This window comes from Bombina bombina, chromosome 5 (genome assembly GCF_027579735.1).
Source record: "Bombina bombina isolate aBomBom1 chromosome 5, aBomBom1.pri, whole genome shotgun sequence".
Classification (NCBI taxonomy): Eukaryota; Metazoa; Chordata; class Amphibia; order Anura; family Bombinatoridae; genus Bombina; species Bombina bombina.
Genome location: NC_069503.1, coordinates 676,499,964 through 676,515,091, shown reverse-complemented (window position 1 = coordinate 676,515,091; position 15,128 = coordinate 676,499,964). Strand labels below are relative to the sequence as shown.

The 15,128-nt window shown below is 40.3% G+C and overlaps 1 protein-coding gene across 8 annotated transcripts in view; it reads right to left on the bottom strand.

Moving 5' to 3' along the window:
* The window catches only part of RELCH (RAB11 binding and LisH domain, coiled-coil and HEAT repeat containing), a 388,739-nt gene that overhangs the window by 68,811 nt on the left and 304,800 nt on the right, over positions 1-15,128 (bottom strand). For all 8 annotated transcript variants that reach the window (XM_053714624.1, XM_053714625.1, XM_053714627.1 and 5 more), the window contains one exon: positions 9,591-9,690. In XM_053714624.1, the coding sequence (XP_053570599.1) occupies positions 9,591-9,690 (100 nt within the window). The remainder of the gene's footprint in view (positions 1-9,590; positions 9,691-15,128) is intronic.

Genomic DNA, 15,128 nt, shown 5'->3' with positions numbered 1-15,128 from the left:
TGACTGCTAGTTCATGTGGGCCATTAAGATAACATTGTGTTCACGCCCGTGGAGTTATTTAAGAGTCAGCACAACACAGCACTAATTGGCTAAAATGCAAGTCAATAGATAACTTAAAAGTCACGTGATCAGGGTGCTGTAGAAGATGCTTAGATACAAGGTAATCACAGAAGTAAAAAGTGTATTAATATAACATTATTGATTATGCAAAACTGGGGAATGGGTAATAAAGGGATTATCTATCTTTTAAAACAATAACAATTCTATTGTAAACTGTCCCTTTAAACTGCGGTTGAAGGATTGCATAAGCGAGCATGTATGACATGGGCCCCAAACATGGGCCGGACTAGTAATAAAAAGCAGCCCTGGAAAATTTGGAGACCAGCTTTATTTTCTGTTGAGTCTGTAGAATGCACACACACCATTTGTCTCAAATGGATTTACTGTAATACTCCTTCCCTCAATATTTTTTTTTCTCAAAATTAAAGTATTATTTTGTTTTAAAAAAAGTTCCAGATTGTTCTCATGTAAACACTCTACAACTACATTAATCACCCCTTTAAATTGTAGCATTCCAGTCCCAGCTGCTGCAGCCCCCCCGGGAAATCTCCTGGTAGGGCAATCCGGCCTTGGCTCCAAAGCTGTAAATGCCCCTTAGTATACTTTGGAATAACAATGCATATTGCCCCAGACAGGCCGATTTAAAAAAAGACATAGCACTTCAGTGTGTAACTTAATGTCTGCTAAGTAATCTATTAAAGACAAAACTGATAAACACAATTTAAATAAAACTCGGAGTTGGCAAAAATGTCATCACCTTCATAACAATTTAAATATAAAAATACATGAATAATATTGGCTCCGTGCCAAATTTCTTTTCAGAACAGGTGCAATGGAAAGTCCCATTTGTTCCCCTGAATCTAAAGTTGGCAATATCATATCATGTGCAAAGTAGTTGAGAGTTGGAAAAAAACAACAACTAGAAGGAACATCTGCTGGTTTAAGTCAGAGTTGCCCAAACTGAAATCCAAACGATTCCTGGCCTTCCATTCATTGTGATAAACAGTTTTCCAGAAATTATTTGAATGTAAGCTTTGGAGCCGGGCGATTTTTGGTTAGCACCAATCAAAAAGCGCTACCCAGGTGCTGAACTAAAAATAGTCCGGCTCCCGTGGCAATATAAAGCATGGACTAGGGAGATCGGTATTAATTTCTCTGATCATGACTGGGAATGCGCTATCTTACTCACTAAAAAGACCATACACTGTGTTACTATGCTGTAAGTATATATAAAAGTACTCCTGAAGTGGCATAGAACCCCAATCCGACTCGCCAAAATGTACCCTGAGACCTCGCCTTTATGTTGGCCTGGTTGCGGAGCAACGGGCACAGACCTACATATTTGGTGGGAATGCCCGAAGCTAACTCCATTATGGGGGGAGATCGGAAGCCTATGCAAGTCTTTGAAACGTCTTGCTGAGATATCACCTGCCAACGCTTTGTTACACATAATAGCAACTGATATGCCACAGATGTCAAGGAGGCTACGGATATATATTTTTACGGCAACAAAGATGACAGAATTTATGTTTACCTGATAAATTTCTTTCTCCAACGGTGTGTCCGGTCCACGGCGTCATCCTTACTTGTGGGATATTCTCTTCCCCAACAGGAAATGGCAAAGAGCCCAGCAAAGCTGGTCACATGATCCCTCCTAGGCTCCGCCTACCCCAGTCATTCGACCGACGTTAAGGAGGAATAATAGCATAGGAGAAACCATATGGTACCGTGGTGACTGTAGTTAAAGAAAATAAATTATCAGACCTGATTAAAAAACCAGGGCGGGCCGTGGACCGGACACACCGTTGGAGAAAGAAATTTATCAGGTAAACATAAATTCTGTTTTCTCCAACATAGGTGTGTCCGGTCCACGGCGTCATCCTTACTTGTGGGAACCAATACCAAAGCTTTAGGACACGGATGAAGGGAGGGAGCAAATCAGGTCACCTAAATGGAAGGCACCACGGCTTGCAAAACCTTTCTCCCAAAAATAGCCTCAGAAGAAGCAAAAGTATCAAACTTGTAAAATTTGGTAAAAGTGTGCAGTGAAGACCAAGTCGCTGCCCTACATATCTGATCAACAGAAGCCTCGTTCTTGAAGGCCCATGTGGAAGCCACAGCCCTAGTGGAATGAGCCGTGATTCTTTCGGGAGGCTGCCGTCCGGCAGTCTCGTAAGCCAATCGGATGATGCTTTTAATCCAAAAAGAGAGAGAGGTAGAAGTTGCTTTTTGACCTCTCCTTTTACCTGAATAAACAACAAACAGGGAAGATGTTTGTCTAAAATCCTTTGTAGCATCTAAATAGAATTTTAGAGCGCGAACAACATCCAAATTGTGCAACAAGCGTTCCTTCTTTGAAACTGGTTTCGGACACAGAGAAGGTACGATAATCTCCTGGTTAATGTTTTTGTTAGAAACAACTTTTGGAAGAAAACCAGGTTTAGTACGTAAAACCACCTTATCTGCATGGAACACCAGATAAGGAGGAGAACACTGCAGAGCAGATAATTCTGAAACTCTTCTAGCAGAAGAAATTGCAACTAAAAACAAAACTTTCCAAGATAATAACTTAATATCAACGGAATGTAAGGGTTCAAACGGAACCCCCTGAAGAACTGAAAGAACTAGATTGAGACTCCAAGGAGGAGTCAAAGGTTTGTAAACAGGCTTGATTCTAACCAGAGCCTGAACAAAGGCCTGAACATCTGGCACAGCTGCCAGTTTTTTGTGAAGTAACACCGACAAGGCAGAAATCTGTCCCTTCAGGGAACTTGCCGATAATCCTTTTTCCAATCCTTCTTGAAGGAAGGATAGAATCCTAGGAATCTTAACCTTGTCCCAAGGGAATCCTTTAGATTCACACCAACAGATATATTTTTTCCAAATTTTGTGGTAAATCTTTCTAGTTACAGGCTTTCTGGCCTGAACAAGAGTATCGATAACAGAATCTGAGAAACCTCGCTTCGATAAAATCAAGCGTTCAATCTCCAAGCAGTCAGCTGGAGTGAAACCAGATTCGGATGTTCGAACGGACCCTGAACAAGAAGGTCTCGTCTCAAAGGTAGCTTCCAAGGTGGAGCCGATGACATATTCACCAGATCTGCATACCAAGTCCTGCGTGGCCACGCAGGAGCTATCAAGATCACCGACGCCCTCTCCTGATTGATCCTGGCTACCAGCCTGGGGATGAGAGGAAACGGCGGGAACACATAAGCTAGTTTGAAGGTCCAAGGTGCTACTAGTGCATCCACTAGAGCCGCCTTGGGATCCCTGGATCTGGACCCGTAGCAAGGAACTTTGAAGTTCTGACGAGAGGCCATCAGATCCATGTCTGGAATGCCCCAAAGTTGAGTGACTTGGGCAAAGATTTCCGGATGGAGTTCCCACTCCCCCGGATGCAATGTCTGACGACTCAGAAAATCCGCTTCCCAATTTTCCACTCCCGGGATGTGGATAGCAGACAGGTGGCAGGAGTGAGACTCCGCCCATAGAATAATCTTGGTCACTTCTTCCATCGCTAGGGAACTCCTTGTTCCCCCCTGATGGTTGATGTACGCAACAGTCGTCATGTTGTCTGATTGAAACCGTATGAACTTGGTCCTCGCTAGCTGAGGCCAAGCCTTGAGAGCATTGAATATCGCTCTCAGTTCCAGAATATTTATCGGTAGAAGAGATTCTTCCCGAGACCAAAGACCCTGAGCTTTCAGGGATCCCCAGACCGCGCCCCAGCCCATCAGACTGGCGTCGGTCGTGACAATGACCCACTCTGGTCTGTGGAATGTCATCCCTCGTGACAGGTTGTCCAGGGACAGCCACCAACGGAGTGAGTCTCTGGTCCTCTGATTTACTTGTATCTTTGGAGACAAGTCTGTATAGTCCCCATTCCACTGACTGAGCATGCACAGTTGTAATGGTCTTAGATGAATGCGCGCAAAAGGAACTATGTCCATTGCCGCTACCATCAACCCGATCACTTCCATGCACTGAGCTACGGAAGGAAGAGGAACGGAATGAAGTATTCGACAAGAGTCCAGAAGCTTTGTCTTTCTGGCCTCTGTTAGAAAAATCCTCATTTCTGAGGAGTCTATAACTGTTCCCAAGAAGGGAACCCTTGTTGACGGGGATAGAGAACTCTTTTCCACGTTCACTTTCCAGCCGTGCGATCTGAGAAAGGCCAGGACGATGTCCGTGTGAGCCTTTGCTCGAGGGAGGGACGACGCTTGAATCAGAATGTCGTCCAGGTAAGGTACTACTGCAATGCCCCTTGGTCTTAGCACAGCTAGAAGGGACCCTAGTACCTTTGTGAAAATCCTTGGAGCAGTGGCTAATCCGAAAGGAAGCGCCACGAACTGGTAATGTTTGTCCAGGAATGCAAACCTTAGGAACCGATGATGTTCCTTGTGGATAGGAATATGTAGATACGCATCCTTTAAATCCACCGTGGTCATGAATTGACCTTCCTGGATGGAAGGAAGGATAGTTCGAATGGTTTCCATCTTGAAAGATGGGACCTTGAGAAATTTGTTTAAGATCTTGAGATCTAGGATTGGTCTGAATGTTCCCTCTTTTTTGGGAACTATGAACAGATTGGAGTAGAACCCCATCCCTTGTTCTCTCAATGGAACAGGATGAATCACTCCCATTTTTAACAGGTCTTCTACACAATGTAAGAACGCCTGTCTTTTTATGTGGTCTGAAGACAACTGAGACCTGTGGAACCTTCCCCTTGGGGGAAGTCCCTTGAATTCCAGAAGATAACCCTGGGAGACTATTTCTAGCGCCCAAGGATCCAGAACATCTCTTGCCCAAGCCTGAGCGAAGAGAGATAGTCTGCCCCCCACCAGATCCGGTCCCGGATCGGGGGCCGATATTTCATGCTGTCTTGGTAGCAGTGGCAGGTTTCTTTGCCTGCTTTCCCTTGTTCCAGCCTTGCATTGGTCTCCAAGCTGGCTTGGCCTGAGAAGTATTACCCTCTTGCTTAGAGGACGTAGCACCTTGGGCTGGTCCGTTTTTACGAAAGGGACGAAAATTAGGTCGATTTTTTGCCTTGAAAGGCCGATCCTGAGGAAGGGCATGGCCCTTACCCCCAGTGATATCAGAGATAATCTCTTTCAAGTCAGGACCAAACAGCGTTTTCCCCTTGAAAGGAATGTTTAGTAGCTTGTTCTTGGAAGACGCATCAGCCGACCAAGATTTCAACCAAAGCGCTCTGCGCGCCACAATAGCAAACCCAGAATTCTTAGCCGCTAACTTAGCCAATTGCAAAGAGGCGTCTAGAGTGAAAGAATTAGCCAATTTGAGAGCATTGACTCTGTCCATAATCTCCTCATAAGGAGGAGAGTCACTATCGAGCACCTTAATCAGTTCATCAAACCAGAAATATGCGGCTGTAGTGACAGGGACAATGCATGAAATGGGTTGTAGAAGGTAACCCTGCTGAACAAACATCTTTTTAAGCAAACCTTCTAATTTTTTATCCATAGGATCTTTGAAAGCACAACTATCCTCTATGGGAATAGTGGTGCGTTTGTTTAAAGTAGAAACCGCTCCCTCGACCTTGGGGACTGACTGCCATAAGTCCTTTCTGGGGTCGACCATAGGAAACAATTTTTTAAATATGGGGGGAGGGACGAAAGGAATACCGGGCCTTTCCCATTCTTTATTAACAATGTCCGCCACCCGCTTGGGTATAGGAAAAGCTTCTGGGAGCCCCGGCACCTCTAGGAACTTGTCCATTTTACATAGTTTCTCTGGGATGACCAAATTTTCACAATCATCCAGAGTGGATAATACCTCCTTAAGCAAAATGCGGAGATGTTCCAATTTAAATTTAAAAGTAATCACATCAGATTCAGCCTGCTGAGAAATGTTCCCTAAATCAGTAATTTCTCCCTCAGACAAAACCTCCCTGGCTCCCTCAGATTGGGTTAGGGGCCCTTCAGAGATATTAATATCAGCGTCGTCATGCTCTTCAGTAACTAAAACAGAGCATCCACGCTTACGCTGACAAGGGTTCATTTTGGCTAAAATGTTTTTGACAGAATTATCCATTACAGCCGTTAATTGTTGCATAGTAAGGAGTATTGGCGCGCTAGATGTACTAGGGGCCTCCTGAGTGGGCAAGACTCGTGTAGACGAAGGAGGGAATGATGCAGTACCATGCTTACTCCCCTCACTTGAGGAATCATCTTGGGCATCATTGTCATTATCACATAAATCACATTTATTTAAATGAATAGGAATTCTGGCTTCCCCACATTCAGAACACAGTCTATCTGGTAGTTCAGACATGTTAAACAGGCATAAACTTGATAAGAAAGTACAAAAAACGTTTTGAAATAAAACCGTTACTGTCACTTTAAATTTTAAACTGAACACACTTTATTACTGCAATTGCGAAAAAACATGAAGGAATTGTTCAAAATTCACCAAACTTTCACCACAGTGTCTTAAAGCCTTGAAAATATTGCACACCAATTTTGGAAGCTTTAACCCTTAAAATAACGGAACCGGAGCCGTTTTAAGCTTTAACCCCTTTACAGTCCCTGGTATCTGCTTTGCTGAGACCCAACCAAACCCAAAGGGGAATACGATACCAAATGATGCCTTCAGAAGTCTTTTATCAGTATCAGAGCTCCTCTCACATGCGACTGCATGCCATGCCTCTCAAAAACAAGTGCGCAACACCGGCGCGAAAATGAGACTCTGCCTATGCTTTGGGAAAGCCCCTAAAGAATAAGGTGTCTAAAACAGTGCCTGCCGATATAATTATATCAAAATACCCAGAATAAATGATTCCTCAAGGCTAAATAAGTGTCAATATCAATCGATTTAGCCCAAAAAATGTCTACAGTCTAAATAAGCCCTTGTGAAGCCCTTATTTACAATCGTAATAAACATGGCTTACCGGATCCCATAGGGAAAATGACAGCTTCCAGCATTACATCGTCTTGTTAGAATGTGTCATACCTCAAGCAGCAAAGGACTGCAAACTGTTCCCCCAACTGAAGTTAATGCTCTCAACAGTCCTGTGTGGAACAGCCATGGATTTTAGTTACGGTTGCTAAAATCATTTTCCTCATACAAACAGAATTCTTCATCTCTTTTCTGTTTCTGAGTAAATAGTACGTACCAGCACTATTTGAAAATAACAAACTCTTGATTGAATAATGAAAAACTAAAAAACTCTAAGCCATCTCCGTGGAGATGTTGCCTGTACAACGGCAAAGAGAATGACTGGGGTAGGCGGAGCCTAGGAGGGATCATGTGACCAGCTTTGCTGGGCTCTTTGCCATTTCCTGTTGGGGAAGAGAATATCCCACAAGTAAGGATGACGCCGTGGACCGGACACACCTATGTTGGAGAAAAAAATCTCTTTCCCTACTACCCCCATACCCTCGTCCCCATGATCTGTAAAACAGACTTCATATTGTCTGGCTACCAATTACCTGGAGAATGTACTATGCAACTACTGTTAATACCATCAAGTTACATAATAGACACATCTTTATTGGATTTAGTACCATTCCTTGCTAATAATGTGACATACCATTTGTATTTGCTAAATGTTTTGATAGGGTTAAAAGTATCTAGGCAAATATTCTCATAATCTTGACACTTTGTATACTGGCGCACTTGATGAATCTATCTTTGTTAATTGATATTATGTATACATTTATATTTGATGATTATCTGTTTATTTTTGCAAAATCTTTTAAAAAAACAAACTTGCAAAAAAAAATAGGCTGGCTCCTATGTTTACATTCCTGCTTTTCAAATAAAGATACAAAGAGAACGAAGAAAAATGGACAAATGAGTAAATGAGAAAGTTGCTTAAAATTGCTTGCTTTATCTGAATCATGAACGTTTAATTTTGACTAGACTATTACTTTAAGCTTCTTGACACAGTTATCTATAAAGTCTACATGACTGTCTCTAAAGCACCAACGTCATGACGTGATTCATGACAAACACATGCTCAAAAATATAAATACATATACACAGTAATAAAGTGTACCCAGCAAAGCACAGTACTTACTGAACAACTATTTAATATATATCTCATCTCACTATTTATTGCAGACGTTTCGATCACTTGCAATACTATTCCCCATATTACAATACCTTCGGAAAATTTGTACTTTTGTAAGTTTTGCAAATCTTTAAACCTCCAGTCAGATCACGCTAATGCTCCACAATTCTTATTTGTTCAACAAATAATTTTCCTCTAAGCTGTATAAAATGCTTTCAAATATTTTACTCACTTGTTTTCTGATACCGTTACAGTTAATAACTTATAATATAACATTGTTTATACTTCCATTATATATACATATATATGTACACCCCACACCCGCTCACTTTAAACACTCATAGCTGCTTCTTGCAGTTATTTTATTAAAAATAAAAATGCTATTTTTTTTTATTATTAATTACAAGCTACACTACACTGTATATTTTGGGTGCAATTGGGGCACATTTAGAAAATGAACCAGAGATCTGATCTGGCTGGTTATTTATCACGCGCCCGTAAACTGAGAATTTTCCCGTTTACGTGGGCGCAATAAAGTAGCGTTCCACTTGTAACCTAGCCCTTAGTGTTTAATGTCCTTTTAAATGCAACCATGAAAGAATGCTCTGATAACTTATTTACTTCTGAACAGGTTTCATGCTTATTAGGAGTTTTTTGATCAACATTTCTTTTTTAATAACAGCAGCAAAAAAAATATATTTATGTTAGAATCCACCAAAAAAAATAAAAAAAAAAATCTTGTGAAATAGGCCAAAATGTGTTTTTTCCAGACAATAAGGTTGTTAAATTATGGGTTTAAGGAAAAAAACAAACAAAAAAACCTAATTTGAAAAAGAATCCTCTAATGAACTGGCTTACTGGATTTGAAGGTTTTTAAAGCAAACAACCTGACTTTTTTTTGCAGTTTCAAGTCATCAAAAACAATTAGAAAATAAAAAAAAATGGTGTGTTCTTATAGGCTGGAATGGCTTTAAATTTGAAAGCAAGTTAGCTCTGCTTACAGACTCCAACAACTCATAAATTGGAGGTTCAATCACAACAACTAGGCTACAGATTAACCTAAGCAAGGGTTTCCTAAAATCCTGGCTTACTTGATCAGACAAACACTGAAGAACGTATAAGTTCTGAGAACCCAGTAAGCATGTTAGTAATGTGATATTACTATACTTACCAAGAAATTTCATGGAGCATTAATACATCTGTTAGGTTTGAACACCACAAACAGCATCATTTTTTTTTTTTCTTGGAAGGAAGATTTATCTAGTTGAACCCTCAGATAATTACAATTGAATTACAATAGCACACAAACAATTTGAAAATTATACAAAACATTCTAAAAAAGTGCAAAGCCCCAAATTCCCAAACCACCAAAGCAAATAGGCTTTCTGCTCCATCTCACAGAACACAAAATATTAAATAATAGGGGTGAAATAACAGATACTTCAAATTAACTTTACAATAGATTCTGTAATAAAATAAAAATAAAAATCCAACTAACCTCAAACATTCTGGCAGCGGTACATCTAACTAGTGCTGAAGTGTGGACAACCCCATACCAAAGAACGGTCAGAAGCAACTCATGGTATGCCGGATTTGTCCTACAGGAGAAAGAGTTTCTGAGATACAGAATAGCAACAATAATCATTACTCAGAAGCTTGCAAAATGCAGTTGTCACTATAAGGAAAACAGAATGAATATGGCCCCAGGTTTCACAACCATGTCATGATAGGCAATCTTGTACAGCATTACTCAAGCAGCCAATAGAAATCATGCTCTGATGATTAGAAGATGCAGTGATAGATGTTTCTGTGCAGAGTTAGACTGTAAAACAGTACTAGTTGGGAGTTAGTGGTCTATTAGCTAAAGAGACATTTTAGTGTAAGAGAAAAAACTACTTCTAAAAAGCACTTTTTTTCCCAAACAAAATACTTTCTTTTACTATGATTTTAAACACTTTACAGCTAGATTTAGAGTTTGGCGTTAGCCGTCAAAACCAGCGTTAGAGGCTCCTAACGCTGGTTTTGGGCTACCGCTGGTATTTGGAGTCTTGTAGGTAAGGGTCTAACGCTCACTTTGCAGCCGCGACTTTTCCATACCGCAGATCCCCCTACGCCATTTGTGTATCCTATCTTTTCAATGGGATCTTCCTAACGCCGGTATTTAGAGTCTTGGCTGAAGTGAGCGTTTGAAATCTAACGACAAAACTCCAGCCGCAGAAAAAAGTCAGTAGTTAAGAGCTTTCTGGGCTAACGCCGGTTCATAAAGCTCTTAACTACTGTGCTCTAAAGTACACTAACACCCATAAACTACCTATGTACCCCTAAACCGAGGTCCCCCCACATCGCCGCCACTCGATTCAATTTTTTTAACCCCTAATCTGCCGACCGCACACCGCCGCCACCTACGTTATACTTATGTACCCCTAATCTGCTGCCCCTAACACCGCCCACCCCTATATTATATTTATTAACCCCCAACATCGCCGCCAGCTACCTACAATAATTAACCCCTAATCTGCCAACCGGACCTCACCGCTACTATAATAAAGTTATTAACCCCTAATCCGCCTCACTCCCGCCTCAATAACCCTATAAGAAATAGTATTAACCCCTAATCTGCCCTCCCTAACATCGCCAACACCTAACTTCAATTATTAACCCCTAATCTGCCGACCGGACCTCACCGCTACTCTAATAAATGTATTAACCCCTAAAGCTAAGTCTAACACTAACACCCCCCTAAGTTAAATATAATTTAAATCTAACGAAAAAAATTAACTCTTATTAAATAAATTATTCCTATTTAAAGATAAATACTTACCTGTAAAATAAACCCTAATATAGCTACAATATAACGAATAATTATATTGTAGCTATTTTAGGATTAATATTTATTTTACAGGCAACTTTGTAATTATTTTAACCAGGTACAATAGCTATTAAATAGTTAATAACTATTTAATAGCTACCTAGTTAAAATAATTACAAAATTACCTGTAAAATAAATCCTAACCTAAGTTACAATTAAACCTAACACTACACTATCAATAAATTACTTAAATAAAATACCTACAATTATCTACAATTAAACCTAACACTACACTATCAATAAATTAATTAAATACAATACCTACAAATAAATACAATTAAATAAACTAACTAAAGTACAAAAAATAAAAAAGAACTAAGTTACAAAACATAATAAAAAATATTTACAAACATTAGAAAAATATTACAACAATTTTAAACTAATTACACCTACTCTAAGCCCCCTAATAAAATAACAAAGCCCCCAAAATAAAAAAATGCCCTACCCTATTCTAAAATTAAAATAGAAAAGCTCTTTTACCTTACCAGCCCTTAAAAGGGCCATTTGCGGGGCATGCCCCAAAGAATTCAGCTCTTTTGCCTGTAAAAAAAACCATACAATACCCCCCCCAACATTACAACCCACCACCCACATACCCCTAATCTAACCCAAACCCCCCTTAAATAAACCTAACACTAAGCCCCTGAAGATCTCCCTACCTTGTCTTCACCACACCGGGTCCCGATCGGTCCAGAAGAGCCTCCGAAATCTTCATCCAAGCCCAAGCGGGGGCTGAAGAGTAACGTCCATCCTCCGGCTGAAGTCTTGATCCAAGCGGCAAATGAAGAAGTCCATCTTCGGGCAGAAATCTTCATCCTATCCGGGCAGAAGAGGACATCCGGACCGGCAAACATCTTCATCCAGGCGGCATCTTCTATGTTGTTCCATCCGATGACGAGCGGCTGATCTTGAAGACCTCCGGCGCGGATCCATCCTCTTCGTTCGACGTCCAACTGAAGAATGAAGGTTCCTTTAAGGGACGTCATCCAAGATGGTGTCCCTCGAATTCCAATTGGCTGATAGGATTCTATCAGCCAATCGGAATTAAGGTAGGAAAATTCTGATTGGCTGATGGAATCAGCCAATCAGATTCAAGTTCAATCTGATTGGCTGTTTGGATCAGTCAATCAGATTGAGCTCGCATTCTATTGGCTGATCGGAACAGCCAATAGAATGCAAGCTTAATCTGATTGGCTGATCCAATCAGCCAATCGGATTAAACTTGAATCTGATTGGCTGATTCCATCAGCCAATCAGAATTTTCCTACCTTAATTCCAATTGGCTGATAGAATCCTATCAGCCAATCGGAATTCGAGGGAAGCCATCTTGGATGACGTCCCTTAAAGGAACCTTCATTCTTCAGTTGGACGTCGAACGAAGAGGATGGATCCGCGCCAGAGGTCTTCAAGATCAGCTCGTCATCGGATGGAACAACATAGAAGATGCCGCCTGGATGAAGATGTTTGCCGGTCCGGATGTCATCTTCTGCCCGGATAGGATGAAGATTTCTGCCCGAAGATGGACTTCTTCATTTGCCGCTTGGATCAAGACTTCAGCCGGAGGATGGACGTTACTCTTCAGCCCCCGCTTGGGCTTGGATGAAGATTTCGGAGGCTCTTCTGGACCGATCGGGACCCGGTGTGGTGAAGACAAGGTAGGGAGATCTTCAGGGGCTTAGTGTTAGGTTTATTTAAGGGGGGTTTGGGTTAGATTAGGGGTATGTGGGTGGTGGGTTGTAATGTTGGGGGGGTATTGTATGTTTGTTTTTTTACAGGCAAAAGAGCTGAATTTTTTGGGGCATGCCCCGCAAATGGCCCTTTTAAGGGCTGGTAAGGTAAAAGAGCTTTTCTATTTTAATTTTAGAATAGGGTAGGGCATTTTTTTATTTTGGGGGGCTTTGTTATTTTATTAGGGGGCTTAGAGTAGGTGTAATTAGTTTAAAATTGTTGTAATATTTTTCTAATGTTTGTAAATATTTTTTTATTTTTTGTAACTTAGTTCTTTTTTATTTTTTGTACTTTAGTTAGTTTATTTAATTATATTTATTTGTAGGTATTGTATTTAATTAATTTATTGATAGTGTAGTGTTAGGTTTAATTGTAGATAATTGTAGGTATTTTATTTAAGTAATTTATTGATAGTGTAGTGTTAGGTTTAATTGTAACTTAGGTTAGGATTTATTTTACAGGTAATTTTGTAATTATTTTAAATAGGTAGCTATTAAATAACTATTTAATAGCTATTGTACCTGGTTAAAATAAATACAAAGTTGCCTGTAAAATAAATATTAATCCTAAAATAGCTACAATATAATTAAAATTTATATAGTAGCTATATTAGGGTTTATTTTACAGGTAAGTATTTAGGTTTAAATAGGAATACTTTAGTTAATAAGAGTTAATTTATTTCGTTAGATTAAAATTATATTTAACTTAGGGGGGTGTTAGGGTTAGACTTAGCTTTAGGGGTTAATACATTTATTAGAGTAGCGGCGAGGTCCGGTCGGCAGATTAGGGGTTAATACTTGAAGTTAGGTGTCGGTGATGTTAGGGAGGGCAGATTAGGGGTTAATACTATTTATTATAGGGTTTTTGAGGCGGGAGTGAGGCGGATTAGGGGTTAATACATTTATTATAGTAGCGGTGAGGTCCGGTCGGCAGATTAGGGGTTAATAATTGTAGGTAGGTGGCGGCGACGTTGGGGGCGGCAGATTAGGGGTTAATAAATATAATATAGGGGTCGGCGGGGGTTAGGGGCAGCAGATTAAGGGTACATAGCTATAACGTAGGTTGCGGCGGTGTACGGAGCAGCAGATTAGGGGTTAATAATAATATGCAGGGGGCAGCGATAGCGGGGGCAGCAGATTAGGGGTTAATAAGTGTAAGGTTAGGGGTGTTTAGACTCGGGGTACATGTTAGGGTGTTAGGTGCAGACTTAGGAAGTGTTTACCCATAGGAAACAACGGGGCTGCGTTAGGAGCTGAACGCTGCTTTTTTGCAGGTGTTAGGTTTTTTTTCAGCTCAAACTGTCCCATTGTTTCCTATGGGGGAATCGTGCACGAGCACGTTTTTGAAGCTGGCCGCGTCCGTAAGCACCGCTGGTATTGAGAGTTGCAGTGGTGGTAAATTATGCTCTACGCTCCTTTTTTGGAGCCTAACGCAGCCATTCTGTGAACTCTAAATACCAGCGGTATTTAAAAGGTGCGGCCAGAAAAAAGCACGCGTAGCTAACGCACCCCTTCTAACGCAAAACTCCAAATCTAGGCGTTTGTAACTACATAGTCATAGTTGTATTCCAGTGTGACTCCTAGGGTTGCCACATAGTAAACGGACAAACTATACAGTAGTTAATAAAAAAAAAAAAAAAAACTAAAAAAACGCCTTTATTTTACAATTTGGTATTTAGAGTTCGGTAGAATTAAATTATTCCTACAAATCTTCATTCACTCAGTATAGCTTAAAGGGACACTGAACCCAAAATTTTTCTTTTGTGATTCAGATACAGCTTGCAATTTTAAACAACTTTCTAATTTACTCCTATTATCAATTTTTCTTCGTTCTCTGGCTTTCTCTATGGTTGGGTTCAGAACCATGGAAAGCACTTGTTTATTGGTAGATGAATTTACCCACCAATCAGCAAGAACACCACAGTGTGTTCACCAAAAATGGGCCGGCATCTAAACTTACATTCTTGCTTTTCAAATAAAGATACCAAGAGAATGAAGAAAATTTGATAATAGGAGTAAATTAGAAATTTGCTTAAAATTGCATGCTCTATCTGAATCACAATAGAAAAAAAATTGGGTTCAGTGTCCCTTTAATTCATTCAACAATTTTCTGCAAACCTGTGTTTTCTATTTCTCATTTACAGTACAGAGGGGGCAAAGACATTAAACTGTCAGATAAATCAAAATGACTGACTAAATAAGAGTGCAAGAGTACAATGTTAAATGTCTGAAATGCAGAATGGTGTAAAACATAAGGGAGAAACTGTTCTAAGAGTAGATAAACATGGTAGCCTGGGAGACTGTAAACAAGTTTGGGAAAATAAGAGAGATCTCTGAAAAAAAGGGAGAGTTGGCAACCCTAGTCACTTCTGATGACTACACAGCTGGTGAGCCAATCAGGAGCAAGCATAAATGCATATGCCCCAATCATTGGTGGGGT